We start from the raw sequence: 19,950 nt of genomic DNA on the forward strand, positions 1-19,950 counted from the left end.
ATCTTAAATAGTCTGTATACAGAGCAAGACTATGATTCCTTTATTATCTAAAAATGAACAGTCAGGGGGAGGAGGGAACACTTTTTAAGGGCAAGGGAGTGATCACAGTACACTATTGCTTCTCCAAAAAACATGAAGCATTGGGGCAATTATTTTAAAATATGAGTAACTCTCACATGAAGCAGGTATATAGAGTTAAAAAAAGACCGTGTCCAGGCTACCCGAAATGTAGCCACTTCCATGTAAAACATTTGGCAATTTCAGGGAAATATTCTTTTCAAAATGCTGCCAGAGCACTGCGATCACAATGACTCACTGAAGTTGTACAAAGAAAAGAATCAAACAGGGACATTTTGAGACCATCCAGAAGGAAATGAAGCATGGCAAGAAAACACACTATTTTTATCGGTGCTTTGTTTCATGTAGCGATTGCACTGCTCAAGTCAGACAGCTCCACGCTCCATAACATGCTTCCAGAGGGTTCCTTGGAGCTGCTCTCCTGCACCTCACAGCTTCCCGAGGCAGCAGCCAGGCCTTGGCAACACCCCGAGACTGGGGAGGCTCAGGATTCCAAAGACTTCCAACTGATGTCTCAGTCTGTACCTCAAGTCCTCTTCTAATCCCTTGCATGGGAGGAAACTGCTGCTTTTTTTCTGGGTTTATTTTCCCTATTGAAACTAAGGATGTCAGATACTGGTTGTATCCTTATCCTTTTGCAGGGCAGGGCTCTCCAAGGCTCCCTGTACAGTGACTCCTGTCTGTGGAGGAGCTACTGCAGCTACTTTGCCCAGAAACTCTTAAAAAGCAAAACTATTCCAGGACAGAAAACACCTGAACCTCAGAAAAACTTGTGGGTAAATTAGAGCCACTGGGTCAGCCAGAATTCATTTTTTTAGGCTTAATTTAGGATGGCTTCCTGCCTCACCTTTATAGCACCTCATCCAAAAGACTGAGAGAGGCTCGAGGAGAGCTCTTACACGTGGTGGTGTTCCTCCAAAGAACAGCTGGCTGGCACAGCCAAAGGAAGGAACACCCTTTGGGAAAAGAAAACTATCACCCATCTATTTGCACGGCATTCCCCACCGCTGTATCTCACTCCAGGCTCAGGGCTCACCAGGGCTGTGACCCGCACTCCTCTCCATCTCAGTTTTTAATTTTTGCCTCAGTCTTTTTGATAAGGATCCCCTGCTCTTTCCAGGAGACTGTTCTTTCTGCAGCTGATTTAGCTTTGCCTGTTTCCTGCAGGGTGGGTTTCAGGATGTTACTGTGCCTCAACAAGGAGGTGTTTTTCAGTTTCACAAGCTCTAAAGCAAACACCCAGCCCTTTCCCCTCACTACACACCTTTTCTTTACAACCAAAACATCTGCAGTTCCTAAATAACTCACTTGGGTTGTTTCATACAAAGCCTTGATTTACCAGATTTCTTGTGGCATTTGGGTAATGAGTTGGGAAGTAGCTCCGTGGCCCTCAAATTTGGGGTAATTTGCATTTGTAAAAAAGAAAAAGCTATAAAACAGGCCCCTACCCATCAGCTTTCATCTCAGGGGATGAGGAAGAAGTGACACACACAAACCATGCCCCCATGGGGGTATGAAACCAGTTTTACTCAGGAGTATGTGGAAGGGAGCCTTGGGTGCTCCCTTGGGTGCTTGATTTCACTGCTGCCTCACAGAGCACTCCTGTGATAAGGAGATAGAGGTATAGCACAATTCTGGGATCAGATCTTTCGAAATGGTCACCAAACGAATTCCTGACCTTACCACCAAAGCTGCCACACCAGCTGAGCCCAGCCAGGATTCTGCCCTTGCCCAGGTGGGTTTTAATGCCTGCATTTTTCTGTAATGAAGAAAGCATGGCTTGCTTACTTGCAGTTCATAAGAAGCTGCTCGTAATTTAATTTTACATACACAAGATGCCAAAGTTACCTCCATGTCACCCTACTCATGTCTCCTTCCCTGCTCCTAATTGCATTTTGCTCCGAATGGAAAAAATGGTTTATAAGCAGGACATTTAAGTCGCTTCCAGTTACATGCAAGGCCAGGTTTGCATCCCCCTGTCTGTGTGTGCTACCCCTCCATGTACTTGAATACAGCAAAAAGCACTCTGCAGGCTCTGATGAGCTGAAATGCCTGGGAGCAAAACACACAGCAGATTGTTTTACACTTTCAGAAGCTCTAATGGCAGTGACCAGCCAGTGCACAGAGGCTGATGCACCAAAAGAAGAAGGAAAAGTTTCCTTTGATTTCCAATACTTTGTTCCATGTATAAAGGCACTTTGAGCCCTTTCCTTTCCTGCAAGTTATGCACGGAGTGACTGCAGGGATCTCTGCAGAGATACTTGTGTTGTGGCAGTGCTGGAATGACCCACAGATACAGACTGGAATAACACAGAATCCCAGAATGGTTTGGGTTGGAAGGGACCTTAAAGATCATCTTGTTCCAATGGCAGGGACATCTTCCACTAGCCCAGGTTGCTCCAAGCAACATCTAACCTGGCCTTGGACACTTCCAGGGACCCAGAGGCAGCCACAGCTTCTCTGGGCAACCTGTGCCAGGGCCTCACCACCCTCACAGGGAGGAATTATTTACTATCTGACCTAAACTTCCCCTCTGTCAGTTTGAACCCGTTCCCCCTTGTCCTGTCACTCCAGTTCCTGATGCAAAGTCCTCCAGCTTCCTTGTAGGCCCCCTCAGACACCAGAAGGTGCTCTTGGTCTCCACACAACCTTCTCTTCTCCAGGCTGAACAGCCCCAGTTTTCTCAGCCTGCCCCTGTAGGGGAGGTGTTCCAGTCCCATGAGCAACACGACCTTCTCCAGCTCAGCATACTGGCAAAGCAGCATTTGCTATAAAGACTATTTGCATATAATGTATAGATAATTATCCTATCAACTTCCTCAGATATGGAAAAAAGCATTTTCATTTGTGGCTGAGGACTGATATTGTAGTGCCAGTCAACGTAGACGCTGAAAGAATTTTGGTGCCATTTGTTCTAGAATCTTGCTATATTTTCCATTTTACTGATTTCAAGTGCTAAAGCTTTGGGGGTTTCAGGGATTCAGTGCCTTTTCTGGAAGCTGTTCTGCCTCTGCGCTCCCCAGATCCTGTGCCTGTGATGAAACACGGGGCCCTTACCCACGAACACACCTTCTTCTACACAACTGAATTCCTTTCTCCTGTTCATTGTTTCTTTTTATGCATCAGTAACTGCCTAAGTTTCTAATATTGTATCTTTTCTGGTCAGTCTTGGCCTGTGCTGGCATTTCTTCCCAGCAAGGATACAAATGTGTGATACAAATCTGCAACTCAAGTGTTAAGTTTTTAATAGAAGCATTTCTACTCAATGCCAATAAAATGTTTCAAGCACCTGTAATTAAACAGTCTGGAGACAGATCTGCTAGTTAGAACATTCAAAAAATCTGACAGTCTTTCAAAGAGATGAAAAAAGGGGACAATTGTTTGATGTTAAGTCTTTACTGCAAGAAAAATTAAGATTTCTTCTCCAACAGGCACGAGGGAACTGGCAGTAACTGAGGGCTCAGGGAGGACAAAATCTGCTGGTCACATTTGGGTTTGGTTGATTTGAGGGGGTGGATTGGAGGTGTTTTTTTTTTTTCTCTATGATACTCTAACTTTTAAACAAAAGTTTTTGGAACTCTCCATGGGATTCTTAGGCTTCGGTGTTTTGCTGTGCGTCCGTAGGTGTGATCACATATGAGCCATCTGCCTCATCAGAAATCTATAAGCAGCAAATGGCTTTTCAAGCATTTCAAAACTGCAATAGAAGGATGTGGAACAGCAATTATTAAAACAAGATGTTAATATGAGAGAAGCCAATTTATTTTTGTTTAAAATGTAATTTAATCCAGGAATGATCTGGAGTCAGTTTAAGGGGTGACACTGGAGTGTTACGTGCTGACCACGCTCCGGGATGGAGGGAGCACGGGAAGGGTGGGCAGAGGTTCTGCCTGGTGTCCTCCCAGTATTTCTAAGGAGGATGAGCTATTTGGGCTGTGGAGGAGAAAGGCAACCAGCCTTGCCTTCCAGATGGGATAGCAGGTCCTGTGTGTCCATACCAGGGAGGTACAGGTCTCCTCCTGCAGCACACTTCCCAGGAGATGGTTAGACTCCAGGGCAATGGGCTCCAGCTTTAGCTGGCAGAAGCAAACACCCAACCTGATGGGAATTCTACTCCATAATTCCTTTTTAGAACTCCCAGCCTGACTGCACTTTGGTTAGGAGTCTATAGATGAACTTCATGGAGGCTGTAAAAACTGAGAAAGTCAACGTACAGCTGGTAAAAGGAGCTCAAGTGACAACAGACTGTCACATCAAAAGGCTGGAGAATTCTCCTCCCTTTCAAGAGCTGTGCTGGGGCATTCTCACTATTGCTTTTAACACCTACAGCTTGCATGATCAGAAACACTCCCATGGTTTAAGCTCTCTTCTCAGGCATCTTTAATGCAAAATGCTGTTACAAAACAGCCTTTGCAGGCTCCAAAGCAAGTACTTCTTGGAAACAGAGCTCAGAAGCCAGAGTTAGGAGCGAGGATCCAGGTTTCTGAGTGGAGATAAACAAAATCTTTCCCTAATTCACCATTGGCAGACTCTGTGTTTAGCAAGAAGGCAAAGAAAACTTCCCCCCCCCCCAGCTCTGCCAGGCAAATGCATGCACAGGCAGCTCTTCCAAGCATTCCACAGCAGTAATTTTCCATTTCCATTATAAAGTCATGTTAAGCTTTTTTTTTTTTTTTTTTTTTAATTTCATCTTAACCCCCTCCAGACTGGCTTGGTGGTTTCCCCACCACCCAGCAAGGCATGGAGCTGTGGACAAAGGTGCTTCCCTTCCATCCACAGACTTTCAGCAAGGTATGTTCTCAAAAGAAAGAATTCAGGCAGGCTTGTAAGTCAGGGCTTCATGAGGAAAACATCAGTGAGGCCCTGAAGCTGCCTGATTTCTCCCCTGTAAACCCAGGCTAACACAAATCACCCAGCTGGCTGCTCCAGAGCAGGCACAGCTCTTCCCAACAGCTCCTCCTGCACCGTCAAAAGGGAGCTCTAAATATCCCATTAAGTCTTCAACTTCACATTAATTTCTGTGCTAATTGGCTGGGGACCCACAAACAGGAAGGAAGATGTTACTCCTGAGGTAGAACTGATTTCCAGTAACAAAGCCACACTACACAAATTAACTATCTGCTTCTGTAGAGACTTTTGGGTTAAACATTTTCAGCATCTTCTTCATCCTCAAAGAACTAGATTTCAAACATGGGAATGTCTGAACCCAAGGGTGACACTGCAAAGGACTCACTGCTTGTCCATACCAACAAAACTTCCAGGTTTTCCCTGGCCAGCTTGAAGAGTTGCCTGTTTCTTACTCCTGCTGCCAGATCAATGGCTCTTGATGGCAAGGGAGTGAATAAAGGCTCTATTTGAGATACAGCTTTTATAATTAACTCTACAGATTGATTTCTGCAGAAATCATTCTTTAACCAGGAATTCCCTACTCGCAGAATGGCCTCTACTCAGCTAAACTATTTAAGAGGTTACCTGGGACTCAAGTGCATTAAATTCCCGTTCCATCCTTTCAACCACAGCAATACCTTGAATTACACTTCATACATCACATTTCTGTGTGATATTGATACAGTCACTTGAGTTTCTGAGACTATCATAATTACTGACTGACTTGACTCATTCTGAATCCAGCGTTTTCCCGGAAAAATACCTCCTAAGCCAAAAAAAAAAAAGGGGGGGAATATAATGTTGGGTTTCATCCATATCTTATGCCTAATTCACTCATTTGTTCAGCATGGCCACCCAAAAGGAATCAAGCAGCAGCTGCAAATCTCATCAGGAATAAACTGCAAAATAAATAGGTAATTATGTAAAAAAGGAAATAAAATCCCTGTTTGCTGTTCTGGATATCTAGAAGCTTTTAGAGATTCTACAGAACAGCCGAGGTTTGGGGACTGTTGAGTGAGGCAGCTGAGGAGGAGGACGATGAAGTGCTGCATCACTTACACTGGCACAAGACAAACTATTGTTAGGAGAAAACACAGATGCCATTTGTAAAACAGCTTAGACAAGTGCCCCTAATTATCTCTCAGGATTCACAACATGTTTAAATACTCCTAGAGCATTAAAGAATCAACCCGAGAGCATGTAATGTAATATAAAAGCACTCTTTCAACTGCTATGAACATCTATAGTGTCATTTACTAATCTCTTGGTGACGACCCTGAAATTAAGGCAAGACTGTGCAGTGGAGCATCTAAACTGTAGGCTTGGAAGTTCACAAATGTGACCTTTGTAAAGCCAAAATCCATCAGTTAAAGCCCTTGTGCATTTATAGATACTCAGAGCTTCCAATGTGTGTTAAATATATTGTCCATAATCCCTTAAGTCAAAGGTTAACAGCTGCACTTCAGGAGATGTGGCTCCACTGGTGACTAGTGACTACAGTTGGGTCATTATTTCATGCTGACTATTATGGTGCTTATTTTATACAGGAGTAGAGTTATTAAAATAGGCAGTTGTTGGAAAAACAAAGATAGAAGAGTCTGAAATACACACAATTTCAGCAATGGGGAGGAGAAAACACCCCCACAGAATTGGACACTCACCAGAAACATATTCAAAGAAAAACCTAACTTTCTTCAGATGATTATTTTCAAAATCACCAGCATTTGTTTGGAACACCATGCGTTAGACACCCGTATTCTTGGAGACAACTGGGAAAAAAATTACATCAGCCTAGTTGGCTACTTCAGGAAAGAGCAAGCCCTTATATTACATAAAATGGATTTTCAAAATCTTTTTCTTCCACATGGTTTGTTCCAACTGTAAAACTTGACCTTTGGTTTTGAGCAGCCCCAGATGTGGGAGGCAGAGAAGGGCACAGCCAGCACAGCTGATGCACTGGCCCTGGGGCTGGATGCAGGAGTGGGAACCACACAAGGCCACTGTGGGATGCCAAAAGGCCTCTTGGATAGCATTTAGTGCTTTATCTTCACCTGTTCAACAGCACTCTTACTTGGAAGTAATGCAAAGGGTAAAACAGTACTGCTCTTCACACTAGCTTCACCTGTTCCCTCAAAATTCCCCTCCTGCTGAGGCAGGTACAGGTCAAAATCATTTTCTTCCCTTCAAGTGGCTTTAAAAAAGACCTGTATATATGGGAAAACCATACATATTCCAAGTAATCCTGAGACAATACACCTCATTTTCATAAAATGCCATTTCACCAGTTTTTCTGAGCACATATTTTCCATTAGTTCCTCTTTACCAACAACAGCTTATTTGGATGTTTTAGATCAGAATTCCCTGTTTCTTTAAAAAATGTAAATTACAAGAATCAACAGCTCACTGTAGTCTTCAGGGGTTCATCCAAGTATCTAGTTGTTGACATTTAAAACATCAGGCTGTCAAAAGGGAAGAGGATAGTCTAGTACTTATATAAACTTAATTTCCTTGTTTCCACTAAAAAGTTATTAATTAGAAGGTAGTCTCAGCCAGGTTCAAACTCTTCAGACAAATCCAGCTTCCTCTCATCCTACCCATCAAGAGTTTTTTGGCATATTTATATTCTACTCAAGCAAAAGAATAATATTCTGTAATTCATCTTACAGCAAGCACAGGAGCAGTAACACCTTGATGAGGCACCATACTGCAATATGAATGTGCACAGCAAACCACTGTAGGTTCCCTGCCTTACTGTGCTGCAGGTTACTGGAATCCCCTGGCCAAATGGAATTAGAGCTATGACATAAAAATGACCCATTCACATCATTGATTCCTTAGTCACGGATTTTAAAGTTTCTACATATTGATGCCTTCACTGCATTTCACTCTCTATGTATATGAAGGAAAAAGTCCATTTCTGCAGCAAGTCCACAGACAGCCACTAAGGGACCAGAGCAAGTCCTAAGCAGGACCAGTTGCCCAACATATTAGGGTCTGTCTTATGTTCTTATGCTCTCCCTTACCTGGGGACACAGGGCCTCCAGCTGGCTGGCTGACATGCGAACCAACTTCACTCCTTCTTCGTTGTTCGAGATGGAACAGGCCAAGTTGGCAACCTGTGAAAGAGGTGGGAGGAAACAAAACACACCTGTTGGAAATGGGGTTCATTTCCTTCTGTAGGAAACCTTTTGCCTACTCCCTGTAGTGATCAGTAACCCATCAGGAAACATGAAGCATCCACACTTGTTCAGTTCTAACCAATTTTGAAACCATTAATGACACCCGTTCCTTCTCAAGCCATCAAATCCTAACACATCAGATCATAGAATCATGGAATGAGAGAGTGGTTTGGGTTGGAAGGAACCTTAAAAATCATCCAGTTCCACCCCCTGCCATGGGCAGGGACACCTTCCACCAGCCCAGGTTGCTCCAAGCCCCGTCCAACCTGGCCTTGGACACTTCCAGGGATCCAGGGGCAGCCACAGCTTCTCTGGGCAACCTGTGCCAGGGCCTCCCCACCCTCACAGGGAACAATTTCTTCCCAAAATCCCATCTATCCCTGCCCTCTGGCAGTTTGAAGCCATTCCCCCTTGTCCTATTACTCCAGGCCCTTGGAAATAAACTCTCTCCATCTTTCCTGTCAGCTCCTTCAGGCACTGGAAGATCACAATTAGATCACCTTAAACCCTTCTCTTCAGGTTGAACAATCCCAACTCTCCCAGCCTTTCCTCCCAGCAGAGCTGCTCCATCCCTCTGATCATCTTGGTGCCTCCTCTGGACTCTCTCCAGCAGCTCCATGTCCTCCCTGTGCTGTTCCCCAGGGCTGGAGCAGCTCTGCAGGGGGGTCTCAGCTGAGGGGCAGAGGGGCAGAATCCCCCCTGCCCTGCTGCCCACGCTGGGGGATCAGCCCAGGGCACGGGGGGTTCTGAGCTGGGTCATGTCCAGCCTCCCCCCCAGCCCGTCAGACAGGACAGACATCACTGCCACCAATGATCCAGGTAAGGTCTCTCCAGCAAAATGTACAAGTCAGGGTTTAAAAGCCCATTCCCACTTGGGTGAGACAACAGCAACCACACAATGAAAATTCCAGCTCCCATGATCTGATGGCTAAATATCCTCATGTCCATAAGTGTAGGGATGCTCCCTTTTCCTCAAACACTTCTATATCCTACTGGACGTCGACACAAAGGAACTCGGAGGCTCACGGAGCGATTCACCTGTGCAGGGGTGGTGCAAAGCTCAACCTGGTTTGTTGGAGTTGCACGGAGCACCTCCATGACAGGATACAGGGATGTGATCCAGGTAAAGCCTGAGGTGCCAGGGAGGTTCCTCCAGCCCTCTGTTTATGCTGCAGTTCATCAGATAAAACCCATACAGGGGACCTTGAAGATGCATCCACAATCCTCCAAAATCTGAGCAGCATCTTGTGATGATAAAACTTTATTCCTTGACCTGCTGCACAGCAGCACCTCTAACTAGGTCAGCCTGAAACAGAGACCTCTGTAAACAAACACCTGCCTTTTAAGAGCAGAAAGGGGACAGCACAGAACTTCTTGGTAATTGAAGATATTCCTCATATCGGAGCTACTCTCTGGGGAAGGAAGTCTGAAATAAGTTACATTTCTCAGTTGACAGGTGAATGACAAGCATGTTATTCTGAGCCATTTGAACACAGAAAGCTGTAAAAATAGCACCAAGTGAACTGAGATGAACACCGAGTGCTGCCCTTCCAGAGGCAGAGCAACCTGCAAAGCCCTCGGCAAATGTGCCGTAAAAGCACCAACAGGAGCCAGCAGATGCTCAGTAACACCACTGAACCACATTCCTCCAGATATTTTTCTCTATAAGCTGGGGAATTTCCATTCTGCCTTTAATTAAACTATCCTTTTCATTCACATACAAGTGATTTTGAAGTAGTATCTGCAGCTCTACCACACGCTTTCCCCCCTCCCCAAGCCTTTCCCTTACGACAGATGTTCCCACACAGAATAAATTACTTTCCCACAAGCCATCAACCACATACCATTACACTTGAATAGCATTTTTCATCGATCCCATTATCAATTTGGGGAGCAAAAAGCAAGCTTCCATTGCAAAGCACACAGCCTTTTCCTCCCTCCAGCTCCAAATCAAGTTTCAGTGGACAAAAAGCAAAGAGGTCAAGAGGAGAGGTGTGTTTCCACCACAGAACAACCAGGCAAGCAGATGCAACAGCTTATATTTGGAGGAAAACAAACTGAAGTTGAGAGGAAGGCTGTGCAGCCTCAGCACCACAGAGAAAACTGTCAGCTTTTAGTAGTAATAGTGCCATACTCCTGAAGTTTCTCTTCCACTGGTCTTTGTACTCAAGTCCTCCATGTGAAGAGGTGATCTGCAGGAGGTTTTCAGGGCAGCACCCAGTGGGGGCCAGGGCTCTCATGTCCCTCCTCTCTGCCATGTCCAGCCTCCAGCCCAGCCCCAGTACACGGCACCCCCACCAAACAGCTGGCCCCAGAACACCCTCTCACACAGGGACTGCATTTGGAACATCAAGCTTTTGTCCTGCAGACTTTCCATGTCTTAAATCCCGAGTTCACAGTGAGCAGGAGCACATCATGCTTTTGTTTAGAGGCTCAAAGGAATCAAAAGACAATCACATACCATGATTTAAGAGTCAAATAAAGATTTTGCTGTTGGTTTAAGCACAAGTCATATTTTTGAGAAACACCAGTTTGCCAATATTTTTTATGGTCCATATTTCCCCATCACTCCTGCCTCCACAGCAGCAGTTACAACCTCTAGGAGCAAGAAGAACACAAAGCTCTATTGAGTAGGGGCTGAATAAAAGCGACATTGAAGCACCACAAAATCAGCCTCTCCGATATCTGGAGATGTTGTGCTGTCTCTCAAGCCAAGTGTGATGAATCAAGCACACAGAAACCCTGCTCTGTCTGAACACAGAGAGGCAAAGAAGTTTATAATGGAGTGTCCCCACCACGGTATAATGAAATTTTGCTTTTTTGCACAGTCATTTTTGAACAGTCATTTTTCTTCTGAATACCCAACTGATGGCAATTCTTCTTTAGAAATCGCCCGACTGGGACTGCCAACCCTCATGAAAGAAGCGTGTGTGCTTCCCTGACTGAGGGTCTTTGGCAGTTTAAGACAATCCAACTGTTGGCTGCCACATCCCATCCTACTGCTGCATTTCTAAAGCTCAACACTTCATTTCAGCACGCTCATCCAAAAGAGAGCTATTTGCTCTGGCAGGTTGGTTTCTCTGCCAGATTAGCACACAAACTTCCCAGCAAACTATTTGCTGAACATCAGAGCAAAGCAGAGACGTGGCAGAATCTGAGATGACTTCAGAGTGCTGCAGACAGGGCTGTAAATTCACAGCAACGCAACATTTACTGCGCCCAGGGGAAGGCTCTGTTGAACTATTGGAAAACACTCACAAGCCTCTTAAAATTTGAAATTTAAGGAGAGCTATGTCAATTAATTGATCAAGCTGTGAATGACATTACAATGAGGTATTCTAAACTGTCAGTAATTATCAGGTGTTCTATAGCATGAATTCTAAAATTGCGTGTACCAGTTGAGATGAATGGCTGCATGACTAAGAAATTTAATTTTGAAAGTACCTGAAAGAATTCATCTTCAATAACTTCTGGGTGATATCTGACAAACACCTTCAAACTCCCTGTCTGTACAGAGGATAAGGTACTGCTGGCCAGTTATTTGATACGTACCCATAACACACTGCATTTTGCAGCTGAGATGAAGATCAGCTCTTTTAAAGCCTGCAGAGCACTTGGAAATCATACGTTTCCAAAACTTCTAAATAAAATACTGCACCTCAAGTGAACAAAAATTTCCTTTAAATGAAATGTAAATTAAATAGTTTCTCCATGTCTCCAACAAAGCAGCTGAGTGACATAGTAAGTGGTCAGACTTGATTTAGAAAGAAGAACACTTGTGCTTGAGAGCAAAATAGCAATTGAATTCCCGCTGCATTTGTTCATTCTTACCATTCAATATCATCAAGTCCCTTTACATAAGCACTACTGGCACAGGCATCAAAGGAGACAAAACCATCGCAAATAATGTAATCAGCATAACGAGCAATCTCTTGAAAAAAGTTAAAAATACTCTGGGAATGAAGACAGAGCCGAGAACACAGACCGGCGCGGCTCAGAGACACCTCTCACAGCGACAACAGACCAACTGAGAGGCAGCTTTCTGCTGCAGCATCATGGCTCTCTCAGTTCAGAGTCCACAGTCATGGCCCAGAGATGGTTTCAGGGACCCCAAAAGGCAGGACAGACCCCAAGCAGCTGCTGGTATTTAGATAAATGAGCTTATATTTCCCCCAGTGACAAATGCATCAGCGGGCAGCGCGCAGCCCCAGCCGTTCCCAGCACGGAGCTAATGGTGCCAAGTGAAACAGCTGGACAGACTCATCTGGAAGGGGCTTCCATGCACTGATCAGGTTTGGAAACTCCAGTCTCACTGGCATTAATGGTGACATCAGCACACGGCAAGATGACTTGATGTGAGCGGCTCCAGTGCCGGCACAGTCTGCAGCAGAGCACTCCAGAGCAGTGCACAGGGGGCTGCCCAAACTGGGGGCACCTCGGGGGAGCCAGGAGAGTCACCAGGAGCCCACAGCTCATGGGACAGCAGCTGACAGGACCCAGGCAGGGCCAGGAGCTACAGCAGCCAAGTATCTCCACACACAGAATCATAGAATCAGCTGGGTTGGAAAGGACCTCCAAGATTATCAAGTCCAACCCTTGATCCACCATCGCCGTGGTTACCAGACCATGGCACTGAGTGCCACATCTACCCTTAGGGAGTACTAGTGGCCAGGAGCACCATCAACAGGGTGGGAAACAGTGCTGGGGAAGGGGAGTAACTCCTGGGGTTTCCCTGGGCTCAGTTCTGAGACCAGTCCTGCTTAATATCTCTGCCCATGACCTGGATGAGGGGATCACGTGCACCCTCAGTCAGTTTGCAGATGACACTGACTTGAATGGGAGTGTTGATCTGCTGGAGGGCAGGAAGGCTCTGCAGAGGGATCTGGACAGGCTGGATCCATGGGCCAAGGCCAACAGTGTGAGGTTCAACAAGGCCAAGTGCCAGGCCCTACATTTGGGTCACAACAAGCCCCTGCAGCTCCAGGCTGGGGCAGAGCAGCTGGAAAGTGCCCGCTGGGAAAGGCCCTGGGGGTGCTGGTGCCAGGGGCTGGACATGAGCCCAGGGGAGCCCAGGGGGGCAAGAGGCCAATGGCCCCTGGGCTGTGCCAGCCATGGTGTGGCAGCAGGGCCAGGGCAGGGACTGTCCCTGTGCTGGCCCTGCTGAGGCCCCTCCAGGGCTGTGTCCAGTTCTGGGCCCTCATGGAAGAGAGACATGGAGGGGCTGGAGTGTGTGCAGGGAAGGGAACGGAGCTGGGAAGGGGCTGGAGCAGCAGGAGCAGCTGAGGGAGCTGGGGGGGCTCAGCCTGGAGAAAAGGAGGCTCAGGGGAGACCTTCTGGCTCTGCAACCCCCTGACAGGAGGGGGGAGCCGGGGGGGGTCGGGCTCTGCTCCCAGGGAACAAGGGACAGGAGGAGAGGGAACGGCCTCCAGCTGTGCCAGGGGAGGGTCAGGTTGGTTATTAGGGAAAATTTCTTCACTGAAAGAGCTGTCCAGCCCTGGCACAGACTGCCCAGGGAAGTGCTGGAGTAACCATCCCTGGAGGGATTCAACACAGGTGTGGATGTGGCACTTGGTAGCAACGGTGTAATGGTGGCCTTGGCAGTGCTGGGGAATGGTTGGACTTGAAGATCTCAGAGGGCTTTTCCAACCTAAATGATTCCACAGCTCTGGGCTTTTAGAGGAGGCATTGCTTAACTGGTTTCTTCTGAGAGAGGCAGACGCTGTCTCAGGGCAAAGGGTCAATTGGGAGTATGTTATTATTAAGAAGGTGTAACTCCAACATTCAAAGAAATATTGTCACCATCCAGAGAGAGATTCCATCTCAAATTCTAGTTAGCTTTGACTCTTCAGAATTTACTAATTTTTAAATCAGGAATAATCTTGACACTCCTACAGCAAGCAGTTCTTTCTACCACTAGTAACAATTTGTCAGCCTGTCTGTGGTGGCAGCTGGGGCAGAGAACCACCTTTCCTGTACCTTTTCCACCTGAAATACATTTTTTTGGTTGGTTTTCTATTTTTAACTTCAAATTTGTTCAGATCATGGCTAAGGAGTCAAGTCTTCAAGCAATTACAAAGCTGCCTCAACTACACAAGTTTGGGGTCACTGCTAAGCTCCTTAAATTACACTCTGTAACATATCCCAGCAATATCACTCCAGCTTTGTACTTGTTCTTCCTTCTCTTTGCACTGACTCCCTGGCTTAGGCAGAGAGGTTACTTTACCTGGAACTCTTTATTGAAGGACTGGCAAATTGCTTTTTCAACAGAGACAAAAAATGGAAGAGAAAAAAGGAACTGTAATCCCTAACACTTTAAATCTTCCTTTTCGAGGATTTCAAAGGCTGACAATGAAAAATGCATTAAAGCCTTTGACTCATGCACCTGGACTGAATTCATGGAAACACCACCCAGGTTTTCCTCCTTGTTTACAGGTCAAGTTTTTAGGACAGCTTCTTCAGGAAGTCGAGAAGGCAAAGCCTCCTAAATGGGTGCTGGTGCAACCCAGAGAGGGCTCTGTAATGTGTTTATTGTTGCATAATTTAAGGTTGTCAGAGCTGCCCCTGCCACCCAGCATTGTTATAACTCAGGATTATACATCTTTACACAGCAGCCAAACATGCACTAATTGAATTCTAAGAGTCTGAGCACTCTCATTTGAACCTGCAGTTGGAAAAAGAGCATTGCAGAAGGAAGTTTTACAACTGCCTTAGATTGAAAAACTTCTCAGTTCAACATGAAGCAGCATCCTCTGGTAACTGATGCTCACAAGCCCTTACACAGAAATAACAAACCCCATCCATGTGTACACAGATACTTTGGAAATTTCAACACCCCAGAAACCAAGCTTTTCAAAGGTGTTCCTGGCATTTTCATTTCTGACTGAACTCCAAAATTTCAGCTGCTTATTATATTTTATTTGCTTTACCTTTTATGATTTCTGTGGGAATGCAAATTCCAACTTATAAGCAGCTTAAAAAGCACCCATTTTAAAAGCCAAAAAAGAGTGGATGGACAGGCAGCCATTCCACATTTTCCTCTTGAGGACCTGCTAAAGAAAAGTATATGATATTCTCACAGAATTCAAATACAGCACATCTGATTTCTTCCTCCTTGATATTAAAAAAAAAGTCCCAATTCCCTTCCTGCTGGTCAAAGCCCAGGAAATTAATTTATCTGCAGAAACAACTGTTCTGACAAAACTAATGGCAACTGAGGACTCTCAGAAGAGATGTGTCGATTATGTAATCTCCATCCCTCTCCAAAAAGGCTTTCATTATTCACTAAGTCCATACATTTATTTATTCACCTGAACACTACGTTCAATATTCAAGACAAATGCGAGCATTTTAACATCCAGCCCGAGCAGGCACTGCACAGGGAGAAGTGCTGCAGCTCTAGATGTGTTATAGCTCTAACCCTACAAACCCCTCGTTTTACAGAGGCATAACTAGGTAGGAATTACACAAAACAGAGCCACTTCTTTAATGCAGGAGGACTTTGGATCAGATCCACAGGGACTGTGCAGCGAGTTACCAGAGCCACGCTGTCAACTGCCTTGTGATTTTATGTGACTTAAGTAGTTGCATGTGGCTGCAGCTCCACAGAAGGTACCTTGCAAGAGCTTGTTGTGAACAACAGAATCCCAATGTATTAACTGAAAATAGTCCAAGTCTTTAAATAAAACAAAGCATGCACAGAAAAACTCCAGACGTAAAGAACCGGGGGGAATGAAGGACTACAATGAGACAACTATTTCCAGAGCTCTACAATCTCACACAGAACATGAGAATAGTTTGAATTTCCAGTCTGGTTATAAACACAAGGAGGGGAGGTTTCACCTGGATGGAACAAAACTGGCAAGTAAAGGGTTGGCATTTTTGATTCAAATGTTTTGAGCAATGAGAAATAGAGGTTACAGAGGTTTTTTTTCAACAGGTTGGCAAGTGATGGCAAGAGAAAAGGGATCAGAGACAAAATCATGGAATCACAGACTGGTTTGGGTTGGAAGGGACCTCAAAACCATCTAGTTCCAGCTCCCAGCCATGGGCAGGTACACCTTCCACTAGCCCAGGTTGCTCCAAGCCCCGTCCAACCTGGCCTTGGACACTTCCAGGGATCCAGGGCCAGCCACAGCTTCTCTGGGCAACCTGTGCCAGGGCCTCCCCACCCTCACAGAGAAGAATTCCTTCCCCATATCCCATCTATCCTTGCCCTCTGGCAGTGGGAAGCCATTCCCCCTTGCCCTGTCACTACATGCTCTAGTAAATAGTATAATAGTATAAAAATAAATATATTGTGTACCTTCTGCTCCCTATTATAGTGAGGCAATTGCTTAATATTTTCATGGGTAACCACCTTTCATTTGGGATCAAATCCTAAAATTTCCCCATTTCAAACTGATCTGTGTGTCTAAAAATCTAGTTGAGGTACAGAGCTTTGCACTTGGCTTTCACTCTGTCCAGAGCTGTCTCCAAACACCGTTCCAGCTACCTGGTGCCATTCCAGGTACAGCTGTCCTGCTGCAGCTCTGCTCCACACTAGTGAGCTCCTTCCATGGCCAGAGGAAATGTCTTTCCCAACAGTGTGACCACGTGCTGCCAAGGTTTCCGAGGGAAGGGCCATTTTTCACACAGTTGGGCAAATCCAGACTTTGTGCATCATGACAAACCAAACTGGGCTCCATTTCCTGCACAGCAAGTGCAGCAGGGAGAGCACTTCTCTCCTGCCAGCAGGGAAGTTTTTCAATCAAAGAGGGGGAAGAGGTGTTTGAAGGGAATTAATACATCTATAGCATAAAACATACCCCCAGTAGGAAAGTGCTGGTAGTACAGCAATACCTCTATTCCCAGACTGGTGGATTATCCTCTCTAAAGACCTGAGAGAAAGCAGAGCTGGTAAAGAACACCAGTGTGCTATGTGGGCACCGTGCCCCTCGTCGATGCAGCTGTGGCAGCAGATGTAACTATTGGCACAGGAACTATTCCTTCCTCAGACAAACAAGCTAAAGTGTTAAAATGTTGTTATAAGCACAAAACACATTAGTTACACAAGTCAATCTGAGCCATCACGACAGCAATGACACCACTGGTGTGTGATGGAGAGCTGAGCTTCAGCTGAAACTTTCAAACTCTCAAATCCTCAGCTGAGATGCTTCTTAGCAACACAAATGCCTTTCTTTAAAATAAAAGTGTTTCTAGTAGTGATATTTGGACAGTAACCAAATAATTACCCTTTTCCAGAAATGTCTTTATGTTTAGTGGAAATGAAGACAGGCTGGGAGAGGTGGGGGTGTTCAGCCTGGAGACCTGAGACCCCCTTCCAGGGCCTAAAGGGGCCCCAGGAGAGCTGGAGAGGGACTGGGGACAAGGGCCTGGAGGGACAGGACAAGGGGCAATGGCTTCACTCTGCCACAGGGCAGGGTTAGATGGGATATTGGGAAGGAATTGTTCCCTGGGAGGGTGGGGAGGCCCTGGCACAGGTTGCCCAGAGAAGCTGTGGCTGCCCCTGGATCCCTGGAAGTGTCCAAGGTCAGGTTGGACGGGGCTTGGAGCAACCTGGGCTAGTGGGAGGTGTCCCTGCCCATGGCAGGGGGTGGGATGAGATGGTCTTTGAGGACCCTTCCAACCCAAACCAGTCTGTGATTCTATGAAATTGTAATTCTTTCCTATCTCATTTTGCTCATCACTCAGAACATGCTGCCTTCTGATCTGACAAAGGTTTCCAACTTGGTGCCTATTATTAGCTGTTTAAACCAGTTTTTGGTGATTCAGACAACTGTTCATGGCAAGTGTAACCGCAATTGTAAGTACACTATGCTCTTGAAGAAGACGACAAAACAGTATTAGTAATGAGCAGATTTCAGGCAACTCCTTGATGACACTACATGACTAATAATCTAATATTGCTAATGACTAAGATGATGAAAATCCAGACATGCATCAAGGCTTTCAGCTAAATATCAAGAATTAAGACATTTATGCCACATCTATAAAAGCTGTACTCAAAAAGCTACTTAAAAATGCTGTTGGAATTAACATGCAAACATCTGGAAAATGAAGTGGCCAGGGCTCTATCATTTTTTACCCACCTCTGAAGACAATACATCAACACCACCACACTTAACTGTGCTTACACTTACCGACCTCTTTTACAGATTCCCCTTCCCCAAAAGCTTCTGCCTCCGAAGGAAAAAGGAACTGAGTAAATATAGGGCTGTTTCTAGTGGGACAAAAGCACATTAACACAATCCCCCAAACCCTAAACTTGTTCACCTCCAAATTCTACACCCTTCACGTCTCCCCTGGCCCAAGGGTGTACACCTTCCTTCTCAACAATCCTGCCCATGATGACTGTCCCTGTGGGGAAGGATGGCAGAAATGCCTCTCCTCCATGAAGCAGCAGCGAACTGAGATGATTTTCAAACAGAGAAATGTCTCCAAACAGCCCAGTTGCTGCCCAGACACGTGAGGATTCAATCCCTTCATCTGTGCCATCAGTGTCCCTGTCACATTACTGACTGCCTTGCTTCCCTGTGTGCACTTACAATGAAATGTGGACAGAAAGATTACCCTGAAGTCTCTTTTTCCTCTTCCAACATGATTTTTAAACTCTACCAGCATTCTACAGACCCTTTCATACATTATTTGGTGTAGCATTAGAAGACTGGCCTCAAAAATAACCTTACGAGAACAGAAGTTATCCTATTAAAAGGTCACTTGCCTTTACTTATGTATGATGTATTAAATTTGTATATCCAGTTTTGTTGAAAAATGTAGGAACATTTTTCTGCTGAGGCTTTCCTGCTTTCCTGATTATGAATGTAAGGAAAGCATGTTCTACGAGTAAAATTTAATTTATTTATGAATTAGTTGACTAATAAAATGAACTTAAAAGGAAAGCGCATCGGTTGTTGAAGAGTGTCGGACTTTAGAGGGCACATTAGAGTTACACTGGTCATTTACTGAAGACATTAGTTTTAAATTGCTGCCAAGGTTATCTATAGACAAATTACAGAAAACGTGCTTGTGCTTTGCAAGAGACATTTTGGTCTCCATTTTAAATGGGGAATGAGTCTGGACTAACTCTGTCTCTCTTCTTCCAGAGCACAGGGTAACAACATTTTCCTTGTAATAGACAATTACCTTAAAAATAAAAGCAATAAAAGACAAACTTGAGTCGGCAGATTTTTTTTTTCCTCTGTAAATTAAGGTACTGAGCAGGAAAAACAGGTGCTGGAAAATTCTGGGTTTTGAGAGATTAACAGAATTCAGAAAAACATTTCAAGCCAGTATGTGATTTGGGTGATGACTCAAGATACCCCATGTCTGCCTGGCAGCACTGACCCACACGTGTGCTGGCAGGGGGGAAGAGATTGAGAGAATAAGCAAAGCCAGTCCACTCCCAACTCCAAAGATGCTGCTTTGAAGAACTCTGCAGGAACTTTGGAGATCAGGTGGCTGATAGACACAAAGGATAATCTTGTCAGACCAGATTAACTTCTGGATCTGCTGGACCCATGCTTTGTTTGTAAGAAATGGTAACTTGCCATGCCCAGGTAAGTTATCCCTCATGAACACAGCACAGCCAAGCCTCAGCTTTTCAAAACCCTCACCTTGTCTCCAGTCCAAAAGCCAGTTTTTATTTTAAACCCAAGCTACGTTTCACCTAATTCACATTTTTTAAAAGCCTTTCACATGCAAAAAACCTGCAGTTGTTAAGACTCTCTGAAGAATATATGGGCTGCAAGTCTGAGCGAATCAGGATAATTGCAAGAAAAATGTAGCAAGTGTGCAAGGCCTCGGGCTC

The 19,950-nt window shown here is 45.2% G+C and overlaps 1 protein-coding gene across 1 annotated transcript in view; it reads right to left on the bottom strand.

Annotated features, from left to right (window-relative positions):
- Positions 1-19,950, bottom strand: part of CTNNA1 (catenin alpha 1) — a 112,469-nt gene that overhangs the window by 24,546 nt on the left and 67,973 nt on the right. The window contains exon 10 of the mRNA XM_008930908.4: positions 7,989-8,081. Within this exon, the coding sequence (XP_008929156.1) occupies positions 7,989-8,081 (93 nt within the window). The remainder of the gene's footprint in view (positions 1-7,988; positions 8,082-19,950) is intronic.

Source organism: Manacus vitellinus, unplaced genomic scaffold (assembly GCF_001715985.3).
Source record: "Manacus vitellinus isolate BGI_N305 unplaced genomic scaffold, ASM171598v3 scaffold_25_pilon, whole genome shotgun sequence".
Classification (NCBI taxonomy): domain Eukaryota; kingdom Metazoa; phylum Chordata; class Aves; order Passeriformes; family Pipridae; genus Manacus; species Manacus vitellinus.